The sequence below is a fragment of the Ornithodoros turicata genome, chromosome 1 (genome assembly GCF_037126465.1).
Source record: "Ornithodoros turicata isolate Travis chromosome 1, ASM3712646v1, whole genome shotgun sequence".
Taxonomy (NCBI): Eukaryota; Metazoa; Arthropoda; class Arachnida; order Ixodida; family Argasidae; genus Ornithodoros; species Ornithodoros turicata.
Window position 1 is genome coordinate 118,867,631 of NC_088201.1, and position 19,234 is coordinate 118,886,864.

General features: G+C 45.3%; 1 protein-coding gene across 1 annotated transcript in view; it reads left to right on the forward strand.

Moving 5' to 3' along the window:
• Positions 1-19,234, forward strand: part of LOC135368363 (A disintegrin and metalloproteinase with thrombospondin motifs like) — a 148,334-nt gene that overhangs the window by 49,238 nt on the left and 79,862 nt on the right. The window contains exon 4 of the mRNA XM_064601574.1: positions 12,071-12,213. Within this exon, the coding sequence (XP_064457644.1) occupies positions 12,071-12,213 (143 nt within the window). The remainder of the gene's footprint in view (positions 1-12,070; positions 12,214-19,234) is intronic.

Sequence of the window (19,234 nt, forward strand, 5' to 3'; positions counted from 1 at the left end):
GCTGCTTCTGCGGCGCTGTCGGCCTGCTCGTTCCCCACGACACCACAATGGGCTGGAACCCACTGGAGAACTAGCCTGCGGCCTGCGGCGTAGATAGTGTGGTAATCCGTTAACACATCTGTGACTAGGGGTGCGGACGGGCCTTGTATGCCGGAATTTTCAATTGCGTGAAGTGCAGATTTGGAGTGTGTAAAGACTGCCCATTCCCGGGGTGTAACATCAGCGATGTGTTGTAGAAAGAAAAGGATGGCATAGAGTTCCGCAGCTGCGGAGGAGATTGGATGTGAAAGGCGTCTTCCGTGCACTACGCCTCCGGATGGTATGACGAATGCTGAGGCGGACTTGTTGTTTCGGAATGCGCCATCGGTATATGCTGCCGTAAACGTAGAAAACTTCTCGTCAACCAGCGCATGAAAATGGGCTCGGAGGACTTGAGGGGGGACCTGATCTCTTCTTTTCAGAAGGTTTGGGAGGCGTACAAAAGTAGGCGGTACCGGTAGAGACCAGGGGGCTTCCGGCGGTATAGTTATGAAGCCAGTGAGAGTCTTGCGTGTCCTCTGCGCTACTCGATAGAAGTCGCTTTCAGGGCGGTATCGAATTTTCCTGAGGAGCGGGTGGCGAGGAATGTGAGCACGCAAACGGAGGTAGTGCCGAGCCGTTTCCCGTTCACGGAGAACTTCAATCGGGAGCTCACCAGCTTCAGCCAGTACTTGCCGTGTTTCAGCCATTCTTGGAACTCCGATGCATCGACGAAGGCTTCGAGCAAGCAGGGACCGAAGTGTATTTAATGAAGTTGTTGATATCCTGTGCAGAATAGGAAGGCTGTAAGGCACAGTCGCCCTCACCAATGCCGCGTGAACCGCGAGCAGGGAACGCTGATCACAGCCTCATCTTGAGCCCGAAAGATGTTGAATTGCGGGGAGCCATCGCTGCACTTTAGTTTAAAGGTGTTTAATGTGCCGAGCCCAGCGCAAGTTCGAGTCGATTACCACGCCAAGGAAGCGGTGAAAGCGTACCGGTTCAAGCTTCTGTGTACCAAGCCAAAGAGGGAATTGGCCATAGCTTTACGCGTGAAAGGGAGCTCGACACACTTTTCGGGTGAAAGGTCCATCCCGAGGTGCGTGAGGTACGTATGGATATTGTTTAAAGCGAGCTGCAGGCGGCGCTGGAGAGCTGGACGTGATTTTCCTACTGTCCAAAGGGCGACGTCATCTGCATACACGGAAAACGACACTTGCTATAGAAAATGAATGCTGCACACATTAATTAAACAAAAAGACACATACTTTTTGCAGCACACCCTACTTGGGGAGGGGTCAACTTTCGGCCATAATCCAAAGACCAATGCAGACCGCGCGAGAGTAAATGAGCTTTCGCCTTTCACCATATGAGACGTGGCTAGGCTGCCTTTCTGGCCCCTCCGCCGAGTAAGCGGATTTGCAGAGATACCAGAGCGAGCATATACTGAAATATGAATTGTTCGAGTACAGTCACCAAGTGTATCATGGCGTATCACGTTTGCAACGGTCACAAGGTGTTTGCAGTTAACTTCAGAGTCTGCAAACGACATCAGCGTATAGCTGCGAGCGTTCCTTACACCCCATCTAGCAAATATCGTGTTTTTCACTCAAGCTCCGGTCTATAATGTGATAACTTCGTAGATAAAGCAGTAAACCAACAATTTTTCTCCCTTTGCTTACGTCACACCACTAAATGTCACGTGTCTTCAATGTCTCCGAAAAATAACGCGTACTTGCGCATTTCTTTTTACATTTATCAGATGTCCCAGGGATATAGAAAGTAAGACACTTTTCGAAGTCCCATTGTGGACGTACAGGTAACGTCGCATAGACGTGGCAGACATATGCGACGTGTGCGACCTTCATGGGGCGTACCTGGGATATTTCTGGTTTACTGGGATACCAATGTATCCGTATATCTCCAAACGACGTCCCGGGGACGTTCCTGTGACGTTAAATCAAATGATATCTCTGGGATCTGCAAGCTAATTAATTCCTTCCGCACATCCAAAGCTGACGTACCTGGGACATCAGGTATCTACTGAGTAAAACCGAAACGCGAATGTTGTTCAGGGACGTCTCATGAATATCGCATGTATATCCGGATATTTAGGACGTTAGAGACCATGTAAGGATGTCCTGGGGATATTAATGGCTTTCTGGGAAGCTATTGCCTAACCGCAGCGACGAAAATGGAAACAGGCAATGGAAGAGGAACTGTCTTCATTGCATAAAATGGGCACGAAGACTCTTGTGAAGAGAGAGACGAATATGAAAGTCGTGAAGTCCAAGTGGGTCTTTCGCATAAAAAGAGGTCCCACTGGAACAGTTGAAAGCTATAAAGCACGCGTCGTGGCAGTGGGCAGCTTGCAAAAATTGATTGCACTTGAAACCATTGATGAACTTGCAAAAAGCGATGAATTAAAAGACCTGGGTGAACACAAGTATATACTAGGTATAGTTGTTCACCAACACAAAAAGGCTAAGACGTTGACACTCAGTAAAAGAAAACAGATTTATTTATTTATTTTGATACCCTCAGGGAAAAAATGCGTTTTACATGAATTTTTACAGAGGGGAGTGGGTGACATACAGAATATGCATTACAAAACTGCAACATGCACATAGAGGTCATTCAAAGCATAAGATGATTACAAAGAGCTCGTTTAAATAAATCAGTTGAAGAGATTGATGTCAAGTTTCCGGGAACTAGGTTCCAGTCGAGAGTTGTGCGTGGAAAGAACGAATCACCGAATGCTTTGGTGGAACAAAAAAGCACTCCTACTTTTTGACGATGGGAGGTACGATGAGAGATGTAAGTAGGCGGGATTACAAAACATTCTTTCAGGTAATGATTATGATAATATATTTTGTGGAATAGGCGCAAACGTGAGATTTTACGGCGTACTACGAGGTCAGGTAACAGAAAGTTAGCTTTCATAGACGATACACTGACTGTTCGTTGAGAGAAACTGATGTTCTGAGGCTGGAACAACATAGAAGGGACAGATACAAACAAAGCCTCAAATTGCCTAAGAAATAAACGGTGAAAGATGAAAGTCACTGAAAAGGTTAGCCAGCTGTAGGGATCGAACCCACATCTTCTGGATTACCGGTCCAGGGCTCTACCAATTGAGCTAAGGTAACACGCCTCTCCAGCGACTTTCGGGGTGCGTCATTGGTCTTAGCTCAATAGGTAGAGCCCTGGACCGGTAATCCAGAAGATGTGGGTTCGATCCCTACAGGTGGCTAACCTTTTCAGTGACTTTCATCTTTCATCGTTAATAATCTTTTCCACTCCACAAGCTTCAATTACAATAGGATCCATAGGACTATAATTACAACTTGGAAACTCAGGAGGACTAGTTATAGCAGGATGCGAGAACGAACTGACAAACACGTCATTGAGCATGTTAGCACATTGCGAATCAGATATTCTCTCCCCAGACGTATTACATAATACTATCGACGCTTCCTGTCGCTATCATGATTAACAAGGTTCCAGAATTGCTTTGTGTTGTTTCTTAACATATCAGGGAGTAAAACGCCAAAGAAATGGGATTTAGCCTCCTTTACAGAATTTTTATACTGGGAAGCAACCGTATAGTATCTCTCCCATCTCAAGGCGCTCTGCGAGAACTTGGCAGCACGAAACAGCCGCTTCCTTTTGTTACACATTCTTCGCAATGTTCTGTTGTACCATGGAGAGTGCGACTTATTGGTAATTTTTACACCGGGTATATACCTGCTAACAAGGTCAGAAACTTTGTTTTTAAATAAAGCCCAGTTACATTCTACTGAACGATGAGAAAAATCGCACACAAATGTGTTAAAAAATGAACTCAATCCATTGTTAGTTGTTGCAAAATCAGCACTCTTATAGTTCCTAATATATTTAACCTTTTCCTCTGGTTTCCGCACGGGTAAACTAATGAAAAATGTGTAATCAGATGGTCACTTGGCCCTTGTAGCAATGACACATGCTCGATAAGATCAGGTGCAGTGGTGAGCAGTAGATCAAGAATGTTCGCAGTTGAGTCAGTTATCCTCGTCAGTGTCTATCAGCTGGTAAAGATTAAAATCGTTACACATGCTAATAAATGCGTCAGATTCTCGAATTGCTACAATATTTTCTTCTTGGGCACAGTGCCACTTAATATCGGGATAATTGAAATCTCCAAGTAGCAAAACAGGACACGCAGGGTATCTGTTCACAACAGCATTAAGCGAATCCTGTAAGTTGTTAACAAAAGAAGGGCAAGAAGACGGCGGTCTATAACAAATCCCGAACAACAATTGCTTAAAGTTGTGAACTGCACAAACCCACAACATTTCAAGATGAGTGGAAATATTAACAATTTCTGAAGAAATATGATCAGCCACAGCTATTAAAACACCGCCACCTAATCTCTGCAAACGATCGGCACGGTAAATCTTATATTATTTCTGACAATGAAAAAGTTCACAGTTAGACACTCTAGTCGAAAGTCATGTTTCGGTTAAGAAAACAACATCGGTGTCACAAGAATCCAAAAGAGAACACAACTCATCACGATGTTTCATAAGTGACCTTATATCAGTGTACACAACAGAAACATTTTGTTGTAGTGAGTATGACCGATTCAAAGATAGCTATGCACTGGGCCCTTCAGTGTTTACATCATTAGAGGTTTGACAGACATTCGAATGATGTTCGATAACTTTTTTCGTGTCGAGGTCGTACACGTACATCTTTCCTCCAATCAATAACTTATCAAAACGAAGCTTGAATGAAGCACCCTGAGATCGAGCAAAGGACAGCAAGCACCTTCGTGCAGTTCGAACTGTAAGCGAGTAGTCACCAGTGGCTGAGTATGGTGAATTACGTCATGTATGTCCCATAGACATAGCCTCCTCTTTCCTTTTGTACGACAGAAATTTTACTACTACTACTCTTGTCTTCCCGATACCTCCCTATACGATGGGCACGTTCAACCTCTCTGGGGTCGATGCTTATTCCAAGCTTTTCATTGCAGAAAGCCAGAGCATGCGCCTCCGGCTGAGTCCATGTCTCATTTTGACTATCCCCATTGCCATGAAATACTAAATTGCATCTCCTCATTCTATTCTCAAGGTCATCATTCTGTCTTTACTTTGATTGCATGACCGCCCCAAGATTTGCTGAAAAGCCAGCAATTCGATGTACGTCACATTCGGTTTGCTTTACAGAGGATAAGTCAGTCTCGATCGCAGCAACCCTATCTGTTAGTATTTGTATTTTTCCTTCTGTTTCCCGCAATTTGGACTTGATATGTTTGACCTCAGTCAAGAGTTTATTTTGACCTGCCTCCAGCCGGGAAAGGACCGTAAGTCTGTGAAGAACCTCATCGAGTTTAATAGCGGCTTTTGTTCGCAGAGGGTCAGTTGAACTGGCCTGGTCGCCCTGACCGCGCAGGTCCGGCCCGGGGTTTATCTCGATGTCTCCACCAAGCAGGAGCAACACAGCAGAATCGAACGCATTACATATAGACAAAAATAGCCGTGGGCGCGGCAGCACTAAAAGGAATACATTGTCATTTGTATATGACTGACAAGATTTACGAACCTGAATAACGAAAATGAGGGGGTTACTCAAATGCATGTTGCTGCCGAAACGCCCACTGAAGCCGTAGACAGATGTTGAGGCATACACTCTTAAAAATGAACTTCACCTCATAGCACGCTTCTAGCCAACCACTATCTCGAATGATATCGTTATCTGCCCTGGTTCGTTGAAAACGGGAGGCGTACGCCTTTTTTGTGACAATTATGAACCGCATAAGTGTCACAAAAAGGCGTACGCCTCCCGGTTTTAACAAATCAGGGCAGAGAACGATATCATTCGAGATAGTGGTTGGCTAGGAGCGTGCTATGAGGTGAAGTTCATTTTTAAGAGTGTATGTAGTAGGTGGAGCACCCTCGACAACAGTTCCAGAGTATGATGAACCTGCTGATCCGTTCGTAGTCGAGATTATTCCTCGCAGCAATTCTGTCGACGTTACATCGTGTAGATAACAGAGCGATGTTCCTTCCAAGCCGATAGCAGTATCTGATGCGTGCAGCAAAAGGATCTGAATAACAAACATAAGGGGGTTACTCAAATGCACGTTGCTGCCGAAACGTCTACTGAAACCGTAGACAGATGTTGAGGCATGTGTAGTAGGTGGAGCACCCTCGACAACAGTTCCAGATTATAATGAACCTGCTGATCCGTTCGTAGTCGAGATTATTCCTCGCAGCAATTCTGTCAACGTTACATCGTGTAGATAACAGAGCGATGTTCCTTCCAAGCCGATAGAAGTATCTGATGCGTGCAGCAAAAGGATCTGAATAACGAAAACGCGGGGGTTACTCAAATGCATCTTGCTGCCGGAACGCCCACTGAAACCGTAGACAGATGTTGAGGCATATGTAGTAGGTGGAGCACCCTCGACAACAGTTCCAGAGTATGACGAACCTGCTGATCCGTTCGTAGTCGAGATTACTCCTCGCAGCAATTCTTTCGACTTTACATCGTGTAGATAACAGAGCGATGTTCCTTCCAAGCCGATAGCAGTATCTGATGCGTGCTGTAGGATCTGAATAACGAAAAAATGAGGGGGTCACTCAAATGCATGTTGCTGCCTAAACGCCCACTCCAGATGATATACTCAAGGAGTTCCACATGCGAAACCGGAAACACATGGAAAGCTCTACTACAGAACGAAGCACAGGAAGACAAAAAGGAAGCACAGGAGAACCAAAAGTAACTAAACGTACCGTACCAAAGCCTTATGGGCCATCTTGTTTACTTGGTTCAGGGAGCTAGACCTGACATTGTTTTTGCAACGAATCCCATGAGCCAATACAGTAACTCTTTTTCGGAAGTGTATTGGAACTTGGCTAAGCGGATAGTGCGAGACCTGAAAGGAACACGAGACGTTAGCCTTACCTACACAGTTCGTGCAGACAACGCGACCGGGTACTCTGACGCTACCTGGAACGAGCAAAATGAAGGAAAATGCAGAAGCGGTTACGTGTTTGTTCATTTGGGGGGAGCCATTAGCTCGAGGTGATGTAAACAACAGCTCGTGGCCTTGTCAACATGTTAAGCAGAGTATGCAGCTCCTGTAGAAACCATGCGAGAAGGAAAATGGATCAAGATTAACTCGGCCACGGAAAATGCAGCTTTGGTGGACTAAACCTCAACTGTGATAGTCAGTCAGCTATCAAACTCATGGAAAACCCAGTTCATCATCAGCGGACAAAACATGTTGCAGCATACCCCCATGTATAAGAGATCGCAGATACACTAAGTAAGCCAGTCTCTCACGCACAGAACGTCATGTGAACAGCTTGTTTTGGACGCACTCCTCTTAAATGATTAACCGACGCGTAGGGTTTTTTTGTTCGTGTACGAATATCCACTTCTGGTCTGGCGTCTGGTTAATCACTTATCATCATCAGCATCACCGCCGACTTCGTGGCACGACTGGTTTTTTCTTTGTCACAAAATAAAATAATTTAGTTGTCTCACGCCTGGCACAGAAGACGGTTGTTCTCTTGTTTTGTTTTTCGAACGACTGGTGTACTGCGTACTCCCGTTCTGCTAACACCCTTTAGAGTAATTGTTTCGGAGGATGCTACTTGGCAAAAAAAGCTGGGGGCGTTTCTGCAGAAACACTTATCGGAACTAGTACCTCGAGACCGTTTCGCGGAAAACAATTCAAATCATGCTGTAGAATTTCTGAAAGTACATGAAAAAAGGGGCCTGCAGTTCCTGTCAATGGATATTGAAGAGCTTTACTACTCCGTGCCGAAGCATATCATTTACGACGAGTTCAAGATGCCATAGAACGGTCAGGGATTGTCCCCTTCCAAAATTGAACAGGGGTAACTAGTGAGACATTTATGGAAGTGTTGAGAGGCTGTCTAGATGTTACATTGATCTAGGAGAACAATACGCTATTTTTTCAAGAGGAAGGTTGCATCATAGGGTCCATGGTGTCGCCGGTGATCTGCAAGATTGTTTTGGGTTACTTCGATTCAGAGGTGGAAGAGGACTCGAAGGAACTGGAGTTTAAAAGTAATTTAGATACGCGGACGACTTTCTCGTCTTCCTCGCCAGTCAGGAGGGCGCAGATAAGTGCAACGAACAACGCATCTCGGAAACATTCCATGGTAGAGCTCATGGGCTTAGATTTGCCACCGAAAAACCACTTGAGGGAGCCCTTCAATAGCCCAACTTGGAGCTGAAGAGATAAAAATTCCATACATGCTGGTCGTATAATCCGCGGTCTAAGAAACAAGTTATGCTCTTTGGCTCATCCTACACTAGTCTAGTTAAGAGGAATATCCTGACCCCAGCTCTTATTTGCTCGTGGAAGGTACATTGCATTAGTGATGTGGATAGAAGCCCAAGGAGACAAGGGATCAAATTCAAGAACGGAGATTCCCTACAGGCATTATTAGGAGAGGCTGCTGAAACTCTTCTCCGCAAGATTAAGACTACCGAGGTCGGAGGTGAGGATGCATCTGCAAGACAGAAACCGAGGCGACCTAGTTGCACGCCGTTCATCCGTAGAACTTCACATAACCTAAAGAAGGAGGCTAAGAGGTTTGAAATGCCGGTGGTCTTCAGCGCCGGCACAAGCTCAACCACCCATGCAAGAAAGTTAATAACCTCCAGGATCGTCGTCAGACGTGTCAAGTTAAACACAAAGTGAAATATGGAGAATGTGCCCATCGGAGTTTTCTACGAGATACCACTTACATGTGGCCGCTGTTACATCGGCCAAACATGCCGCGGTCTGACCATCAGACTGAAGGAGCAGGAACTAGTGATAAAGCATGTCGCAATAAGTGGACACCTGGAGGTGCACTGTAAATAATGTACTTGTTCCTCTGATATAACCCGCACCGAGATAAAGCTATGATATAAAGGACAAGTATCAAGAGAGATACAGAAAGCGTTCCTAATCAAGAGGACGGGTGAATGTATTTGCTTGAGTTCGCCGTCGTGTGAGATGCTGTCAGTAGGATTTCATTATCTAAGTTGACTCCGACAGTGTTTCCAGAAGAGTGCGCTGATCTTGCGCACGTGCGTTCTCCAAATTTTCTTCAAGTATAAAAGAAATGCATTTGTTGTAATCTATAGTCAGTAGCGTGTAAAGCAGATCGTCTTGTTGTGCCTGTTCGCATCCCTGTCCTCTGGCTGCTTGAAGGTGATCGCTCAGTTCCAAGTATGAACTGATCCACGGATAACCGCAGGTCCAACAAAATCGATCAAAAGTATAGCAACAGAAATAACTGAAAATCATTAGTAAAAGTGCTGCTTTAGGCCCGCCTGCTTGATTGTCGCAGAAGAGCGCAAGTGGAAGGTGCGGCCGGAAGAGGAAGTGTTCACGCTTCTTGTTTTACCTTGATGAAGCGGGGACACATCCTCCTCTAACCCTTTTTTTTTTTTACAAAAAAGCAGGCGCGCATGAACCAGCACTTTGACAGATCTTTTTGATTTTTTTCGACTATTTCTGTTTCTACACCGTGCAAAGTTCTTGTTAGGGCTGCAGTTATCCGTGGAGGACTTGATATTTCTCTAAAAAGAAGTGAGGTTGGCTTGGTAATTTACAAAGTTTGATTGACAAAAAAAACAAATTTCCCTGATTTAAAAATTTACAAATCCCTCCTAAATGGCGGCAAAAGACGCAAGAAGGTATTTGCCACAGTCTTCTGGCAAGTACGTCGCCAGTTAGGATTATTTTTACTTTAGCCGAAACACCCTGCATATATGCGTTAAGAGATGAAAAGTAGGATTGGCATGAAATTATATAAATACAAAATAATCTAGACGTGGGCAACAGAAGTAAGAGTATTAAGAGAAAAGAGGTGTTATTTATTGTCAATTATACCAGACTTAAAGAGCGCCAAGGGACACTTATATTCAGTTTACGGTGGAAGCTCCGCCTTCGTCAGGACAAAAACTTGTTGTGTTTGTCTTTTAATGGTTTCAGGGTTTAGCAACACCCCTGGGGACCGCATTGTAAAGCCAGCAAGTACATATGGAAATACGGAAACAAGCCGAAGTCTGCGCCGACTTCCGAACAGTCTGATGTCTGTTCGCTGAGAGGACGAGACACACTGACGGGACACGCTGTTTGTGAAGGCCCTAAAGCGTGTCACATCCCTACACTATGCCGATGAGTGGCAAAGTTCCAAACGGCGTTCCACAGCTGGTGTGGCACGAATGGCATATAGAGGTATACCTCATGCGCAGCCACGGAGCATAGGCTTATTTGTCTATTTGTATATGAACTTGAACTTTGCACTGCGGCCTCAAGAGGTGTTGTTAACACCATGAACCACTGCTATCTCGCCGAGTCACACGGTTTGCGCCTAAATCGTGTCAGGAAGCGCGAAGCGGCCACCCACAGCTGGGATTGTGTGCCACAATCCCAGCTGTGGGTGGCCGCTTGATATGGTGCTTAATATTCAGCGAGCGCGATTCGCCCAGCGAGTGATTTTTGACTGTAAAAGTTTTGTCGAAATCTTGTGAAAAATTCCGTGATTTTGATTGCATTAGCGTGTTATGACTTTGGCTTCCGAATTCAGGAGGCCAAATCGGGGTGTGCTTGGCAATTTTTCTACTTTTAATTATGCAAATTAGCTTAATCTATGACAGAAATGCAAACGGCCTAAATCTATGACAAGAGCCTGTATGAGTGTATTCCAAGTGCTTTTACAATTTTTTGAAGGAAAACCTGTTTTTATGAATTTAGTGACATATTTGGTGGAACACCCTTATAGGGTGTCCACGAGAGGATACCACGTCAAGTAATGAAAGTAAGTAAGGATGTCGAGTAATGCACAAGTGCAGTTGCATTATTCGACGGCGTCCAGCACACTTCGAACATAGAATTCGCTTGATCAGAGTTCCACCATATCCAGCGACGATGACGATTTTTTTTCTCTCATTTGGCATCGGTCCACAGTGGACATTCACCGCACACGAACCGTCGCGACACGCCCACTAACAGTGAATGGAAGCAGCGTAAAACACGTGAAACGCGTAGTGTCCTCGTGTAGAGCGAAGGAAACGTCAAGTGACAACACCACTTCACTGCAGTTTATTAAGGCTCGCCAATTAAGGGAAGTTCGCTCTGGTAAAACCACTCCAATGTGTCGTGGATGGACTCGTGGCGTATGCATGCTTTGTGTATACCTGGTATTGTAGCGTCTTCCGCCTTAAGGATGCAGATTTTGAGCTATTACAATGCGTTCGGTAAAAAAAAAAACATTGGGTTCTGTTCGAAATTGAAATATAGAAGTTCATACTATATTCGGAATCCGAATAGAATAGACACCTGTTCGCTTCAATATTCGATCAATCGCACAGACCCAGTCCTCTTATTTCTCCGGTTGCGATTGACTACAAGGTCGATTCGGAGAAATTACTGCATCGAAGTGTGCATCAAAAGTGGTGACACTATTAGTCAGACCGTAAGGCATTGGAAGCTGCCAAAGCATTCCCAACGTTTCAGAACGAATAAAGAATGCTAATTAGAAGCAAGTAACACACAGTTTTTTTCTTCTAAATTAGCTACTATGGCTTGTCGCAAACGCGGCAAGAAAACATGAACCTGCACGCGGCTTACTTTGAGTATGTGGGGCCCGGTCCACACCGGAGAGATTCTTGGGCAGAAATTATATCATCCAGAGGTTTATGGAGGCACCCTATTAATTGCGCGTGGAACAATAATACAGATATGGGGGGCATGAAAAAAAAGCTATTCGGGCGCAGAGACGCAATCTTTTCTTGTTTTTGTTTTGTGTCATAAGAAGTATTTAGTTCAGAAGTAACGCAAAGGTCAATACGCTGTACAACGGGGGCAATGTCTGCGTGCTTGGCACCTGAAGACGACGAAATTGTCGGGTGCGGCTCGGGGTGGTTGCGACAACTTCACAACAAAACAAGACGAATTCAGTGCATTTTTTTACATATTGAATCATTCATTAACATGTATCTCATACAGTTTCCTTCCATTTTCTGTCCACAGGTTCAACAAGAACCGTATATCCGTGGCTTTCGGAACTACGCCCAGTACATTGACATTTCAAGCACACTGGCAACATTGAGGGACACATATAACCTGAAAAGTGCATTCACAAATACCGTTGACCTAATATTCCTCATAAGTGGGTATGTACGCGATGCTTGTTGAAAATAGTAGTGAGCATCGACCACTAGCTGGCCGTAACACAAAGGGGGTCTGGACGCCATTAATTAGCATTTAATTAACAATTAAGACCTCCACAGTAATTAGGATCATCCAGTGAGTCACCTCACTAATTGCGGGTCATCTAACTCGTGTCAAGACCACCCGGTGTGTTGTGGGCAACTAGCAGTCATAAAAAATAAAAATAGATAGAAATAGAGTGGAGAGAAGCAGCTTAGTTGAAGATTAATGACGCCATCTTGAAAAAAGCGGTCTGGGACAGCCGCTGACCATCGCCGAGGTGATGGAGCACAGAGGCAGGTGACTACCTAGTTGCAAGGGTCACACGAGCTGACGCCACCGCCCTCCTTGTGACCACCAGTGCTGGACAACCTAGGACAGCTCTGGACATGCAATGAACGGAATCCAATGAATGGACCAATGCAAACTGCTGTGAAAGCAAGAGTTAAATATGCTAACAAGGGGCACCAGCAATGCCTAACAATAAAAAGAATAAATTACACAACAAATCAGCACACTGTCCACCACAACGGCAGTCACAGAAAGGGCAGAACGATACGTGCGTTCCATCCGACAGCCAGGCACATAACTGAATCGTAATGCTAAAGGCATGCATCTGCACCCCCTAGCGGTTACTTTTTGAATTTCATGAAACAATTATTAGGAATCATACCAATGCTACTCTTGTTCGCAAGGCCAAGGCAACTTTTGTGGAAGATAGAAAATGGCGGGCATGCACGGACAACAACAACAACCAGCGACCGACATGCACGGGCATGTAACTGGTAATCGTAAAGGGGGGACAAAGTTCTCACGTCCGTTCCATCCGAGAGGCAGGCAGAGAACTGAATCGTAATGCTTTTTTCTCCTCCAAAAGCCATGCATCTGTCCCTCTTGCAGTTACTTTCTCAACTAATTGAATCGCAAAATTATTAAAAATCCTCCTGTTCCTACTCCTGTTCAGATCAAGGGTGCGGCAGCACTGGCGTCAACGTCAAGACAAGAATTATCAACAATAATCTTGTCCAAAAAAGAAAAAAATACAGAGCTAGATGCGTCAACAAAGGAAAGCATGCATCTGAAGGCTGAACAGTTCAGGGGATGTCAGAACGTTGCTCAACGAGCGCTGTTACAAATCAGAGTGAAAAGGACACTCACCAGCATCGAAGTATTTCCATGTACATTGCACTCCTTCGTTGCAAATCCGCTCGACAGAAAATCCACCAGAATCGTCGCACACCACCCACCAGTGACGAGCCGTACATCCGTAACCTGTTAGAGGCAAACTGAATCCCACTGGGACTACACTTTTCCACTAACTGCCAATGCAACTGTTCGGAACAGAATCAACGCGCTCCACATCCATACTTGTGAGAGGCGAAGACAGAAGTGAATCCTTGTGCCCTCTGCGGGCCTTGCTCATTGGTCGTGACGTCATCATATCGTCTCAAAGCTACTGTGTTTCCCAGTAATGCCTAGCGCAACTGCCACTGGCAAGGTCCGCCTGAAACAATAGAGCTGCAGCATGACGTCACCACCCAGGCTTGCAGCTGCATATTTCAAGGACGTGTATGGCTGCGCTCTAGACAGGGGACCTGTTATTTACTGAATCACTATCCCAAGATTATTTCCTTTTTTCTACTACAATGATTGCATAAAAAACAGAAAAAACTATCGCAGAAAAGCACAAAACACCATGCATGAAAACGGATCGTAGCAGTTAAGCATAGAGACTTACTACATGAGACTTTCCCAAAATTTGAAAATAACAAAATATTCTAACAAGGAACACCATTAATTGCTAATTACGGGGAACTCAGTGAGGCATATCCGTTCCCTCCGAGAGCATGGTAGAGAACTGAATAATGACGCATTTTGCCACCTCAATAAAGCCACACCTGTGCCCCTTGTGGTTACTTTCTGAACTAATTCAATCGCGAAATTATTAAGAACCATGCCAGCGCTATTCCTATTCAGATCAAGGGCGTCGCGGCCCGGTCATCATTGTGAAGATACTGCTTCAACAAGAATGCTTCTTGTCAACAAGAAAAATATATATAACTATATGAATCAACAAAAGGAAAGCATGCATGCATACGTCATAAGACAGAGCAGGTCTGGGCATGTCAGGACATTGCTGAACGAGCACTGTCACGCGAGGAAAAATCACATATTTTCCAGACAACAAAGGAAAGCAAGCACAGAGAAACATTTCAATAAAATGGAAGACACACTCTCCATCATCAGAGTATTTCTAAACACACACACTCCACTAATTCAAAAACAGTCCTCATCGTAAATCCGTCCCAAAAATGCACACCATCGACCAACGTCCCATTTTCTGAGACTACACTTTATCTCCACTAACAGTCAACTCAGTGCTACAGACACCTGAAACATAGAGCCACTGCATGATGGCATCACATCCCCTTGTGAATGTGCGATCGTCCCCAGACATGAAGATAAAAACAAAGCGCGAAAAGGCACTACAGAAGAGGAGAAGACGGGACAAGCGCGATCGTCCCCAGGACCAGATAAAATCACTTACACTGCACTGCGAAACCTTGACGAGCCGTCACTCCAAGCTCTCTTTCCTGTTTATAATACGTCTTGGCGACAGGAATCCGTACCATCTACTTGAAAGGAGGCTTTAGTTGTTATTCTGAAACCAGGCAAACCCCCAAATGCCCTATCCTCCTTTCACCCCGTGAGCCTGACAAGCTGTATGGGAAAACTGATGGAGAGAATGGTTTTGCATCGCCTCAACTGGTGGCTCGAAAAAGAAGGTGCGTTCCCTCAGGAAATGGCTGGATTTCGCCGCCTATAGTTCTATAGATCCCGTTCTCGGTGTGGTCTCTACAGTCCAACATGCCCGTGCTCATCGGCTGATCATTGTATCAGTCTTCCTGAACATTAAGCGCGCCTATGATACCGTCTCTCACATCTGTGTGCTCTACGGGTGCGGTCTTTTGGAGTCTCTGGTCGACTTTTCAGCTGGCTTCACGATTTCCTTCCGCAGAACGCCCCCTGATTTCTGCCTGTGCCACCCTGCTTCGCACGTCTTCCGGACCTGCAGGCCCGCAGAGGTCAGGTTACCCCTCAAGTCATTCGAGCCCATTCTCTCGTAGACGCGAAGTTTTCCACCTCTACCAGCGCTTTCACCGATGGCGCATCTGAAAACGGCCAGTCCGCGTCAGCATTTGTCATCCCCAACGAAGGCGTAGTTCAAGGACGTCGCCTTTGGCATTGTACATCATCCACAGCTGCGGAACTCTACGCCATACTTTCTTTTTGCAGCACATCGTTTCTTCCCCCTCCCGGAATTGGGTGGTGTTTACTGACTCAGCATCTGCACTGCAAGCAATTGAAAATTCTGACATACGAGGCTCTATCGCACTGTTGGTCATGGATGTGTTAACCACTTACAAACTTGTCTACGAAGCAGGACATAGGCTCGCTCTCCAATGGGTTCCCGCCCATTGCGGTGTCGAAGGCAATCAACTGGCGGACACCGCCGCCAAGCAGCTCGCTCGTCTCGGACACGGACGCGTATTGCACTGCTGAGAGGCGATCGGCGGTCCATACTTCGACGCCTTGTGACTCCTCTGGCTACCCGCCAACGGACCGCCGACATACTATCCCCGCAGCGCTGAGCAGAGTTGACCAGCGCTCGCTTTCCACCTGCCAGCACATATCTCTCATCAAGACGCCGCATTAGTTCATCAAATGCGCCTCGACGTGGCCTTCAGAGCACAGTGGCGCTACCGCTTCAGACAAGTTAACTCTCCCCACTGCAGCCACTGCGGTGCTGTTGAAGGTCTCGAGCACATTCTTCTCCATTGCTCACACTACCACCCTTCCCGCTCCGTACTCTCCGCCTCCCTCAACGAGATAGACTCCCGCCCCCTCTCCCCCACAAAATTGCTTAGCCCCTAGCCACATCCACCTCACCAACGCTCTGCCCTCAAGGCTCTCTTCACCTTTTTGGACGCCACAGGACTTCGATCCTCATTGTAACGGGACCCATTACTTCATTCGCCGCTTCATCTCCAGCAATGGGGTAGAGTATCGCCCCCAGCGATGAAACTCCCCACCCATTATCCTGAAATAAAGTTGTTGTTTGTCATCGCATCCTGTCTGAAGAGGTGTAGAGTGGGGCTAGGCAGCAGCAAAGACAAACCCTCCTATTATTTATTAAATCGCAAGATTATTTCCTTGATTATACTCTTAATGATATTCACTCTTACCGTACATTAAAATTAAATAAAAAAGCGTCATGCATGAAAGCGAAGTGTAGCAATTAAGCATTTTCACCCCAACAGACTTATCAGAAAACAGCATTGGTACTCTCAATCATTAGAATCACAACAGCACTGAAATCCTCGCTCATTATGAGAACGCTTCCACTGCTCTTTAAAATAATAATTGAGACCCTGGAACACTCAACATAATCACCAGGCTTATGTAATGCATGGCGCACAACTTTTTCTATGCTCATGTACTCATCATTTAAGGCTACCACTGCAAGACTGCGAGCAAAAAGGCGTGAAAGCCTGGGGGCAAAGTTCCATTCGCGCACGATGGAGGACTAGACAGAACACCGTTACGGGAACAGACATATGATGTGATTGCATTCCTATTATTATAATTATTTGCAGTCTTGGATTGCAGCTTAGAGAAACTATTACAAAAAGCCTGTAGTACTCTTAATAAGCTCAACTTAAATTTTGGGAACCTTAAAATACGACTCGATATTGAAAGTGTTCCATAACTGCACTATTACTTAGATTACAATGAATCAAGCGCTCCAAGTTTTTCTCTCCTCCCATTTCAGCCTACTCGGCCCTGTCATGCAGTGAAGCAGACTCTCACCTAAAATAATTAATTTATCAAATACCACTGAGGGTGGCGTACTTCGAAAGAATTTCTATACTGCGCTCAGATGCAAGCATTTCTGCTCAAATATCTATATACGTATATATAATATCTCAAGTCGGGAGATGATTTGAATTTTCCTTACAGACAAACAAACAAAGCACAGTACAATGGTACACAGATTCCCTTGAGCGAGCAGGGAAAGTCATTTCTGCTCGGACAGCATAATACAATAAAGTCTGAATTTTCCCCAAGAAAACCAAGCGTGAACACAGCTACGAGCGTGACAGACACATGCAAACGAAAAACAAACAAACAAACACTCCTATTCACTTCTATTGATAGAATTGAAGCTGAAGGCGTGAGCCACACGATAAGAACAAAGCACACCGCTTCAGTAAGGTATATCGAGTACAGCGCAGCAGGACCCGCTTCCAGAGCTCATAAAATAGCCTGCCCAAAACGAAGGACTTGAGCAGGTTCGCGAGGCAATTCCATTAGAAACGCTAGTTCCATCCTACAGATTGCAATGCAAACGCGATAACCGTGTGAAAGATTGGCTTGAAAAATAAAGGTTATAGCGCTTGCATTGCAATCTGTGGGAAGGGACGTGCGTTTTTAATGGAATTGCCTCACGAACCTGGTGAAGTCCTTTGTTTTGGGAGAGGCTATTTTATGAGTTCTGGACGTGGATCCAGTTGCGCTGCATTTGATATACCTTCCTGAAGCGGTGTGCTTTGTTCTTATTGTGTGGTTCACGCCCCTACCTCAAATTCTATCAGTAGACGTGAATAGGAGTGTTTGTTTGTTTGTTGTTCGTTAGTATGTGTCTGTCATTATCGTAGCGCTGTTCACGCTCAGTTTTCTTGGTAAAAATTCATACTTTATCGTATTATGCTGCCCGAGTAGAAGTGAGTTTCCCTGCTCGCTTGAGGGAATCTGTGTACCCTTTTTACTGTGCTTTGTTTGTTTGTCTGTAAGGAAAATTCAACTCATCTCCCGACTTGTTCTACTACTGCTAACATAAATTATCACCCCCTTACTATATTTTTCAATAAACATATCCCCCCCCCCACCCAGGGACAATGCGATTGTGTATGTAGCATTATGCAAGAATTGATCGCAGAAATGGGTGTCTTTTTCTCAGTTTATTAGCGTGTGCTTCGGTTTTTGGAGTTATAGCTATTCGAGTAAAAGTACGTGTAATTTTTCACTGCTCTTTTCTTCTTTCACTGCTTTTACGCAGAAGAAAGCCGCTTGGTAAAGCTGAATAGTATCAGGGGAAGTGGGAATGTTTGTTTGTTAGATGTTGTTGAGTGACAGTATTCACTTTGCTCGATAAGCTGATGAAGTAAGCAGTGCTTAATTTTGCAGTTAGGGCTATTTGAGCAGAGAGCTCCCCTAAAGCACGTCTCCTGGTGTATTCCTCAGCTGCTGTGTGTGTGCGTTTTTTTCTGATTTGTGACGTCAACTGGAGATATGCATTACATATGCTCCGCATCTCTATTGTTTCGCTGTCGCGTATATGTGTCCATTGCCCTGTTGGTTTCTTGGTAGAAATTCAGAGTGTGGTACGAGCAGAAATGATTTCCCCTGCTCACTAAAAATAATTTGTGCGTCGTTCTCCAAGCAAGAAATAGCGATCCGCGTTTAGTTTATGCGAAATAGAAAAATGAACTTGTGTATGCTCAATGGTTTTCTGTCTTAGCCTTAGGCATTTTCCTCGATGAGCACTGTTTTTTATGCGATGTCGCATGTCTAGACTTGTTTAGCTGTGCCTTTCTTGTCGCAATTTTCACCCGCCGCTAGTAGCTTGTTGTTGTCACCTTGTGTTAGCCGTTGAGTTTCGTAGCGATGTGCGGTGACGCTGCGATTATTCCTGAGCGCTCCGTCTTAAAGGGACTATGAAACGATTTTTTTCTTCGTTTCGTTCGAAAGAAGACATTTTTCGGAGTCTAGAACCGAAATTTTACTTTCGTCGCGCGAGCGGATTTCTCGGGAGCGAATTTAAACGGAGCGGCGAAGGGAGGACAGCTGGCGCCGCGCCGTGACGAGCTGCCGAGCGGAGACACAACGGGTAACTTGACGCGACCACGGCCGGCTCAGCAA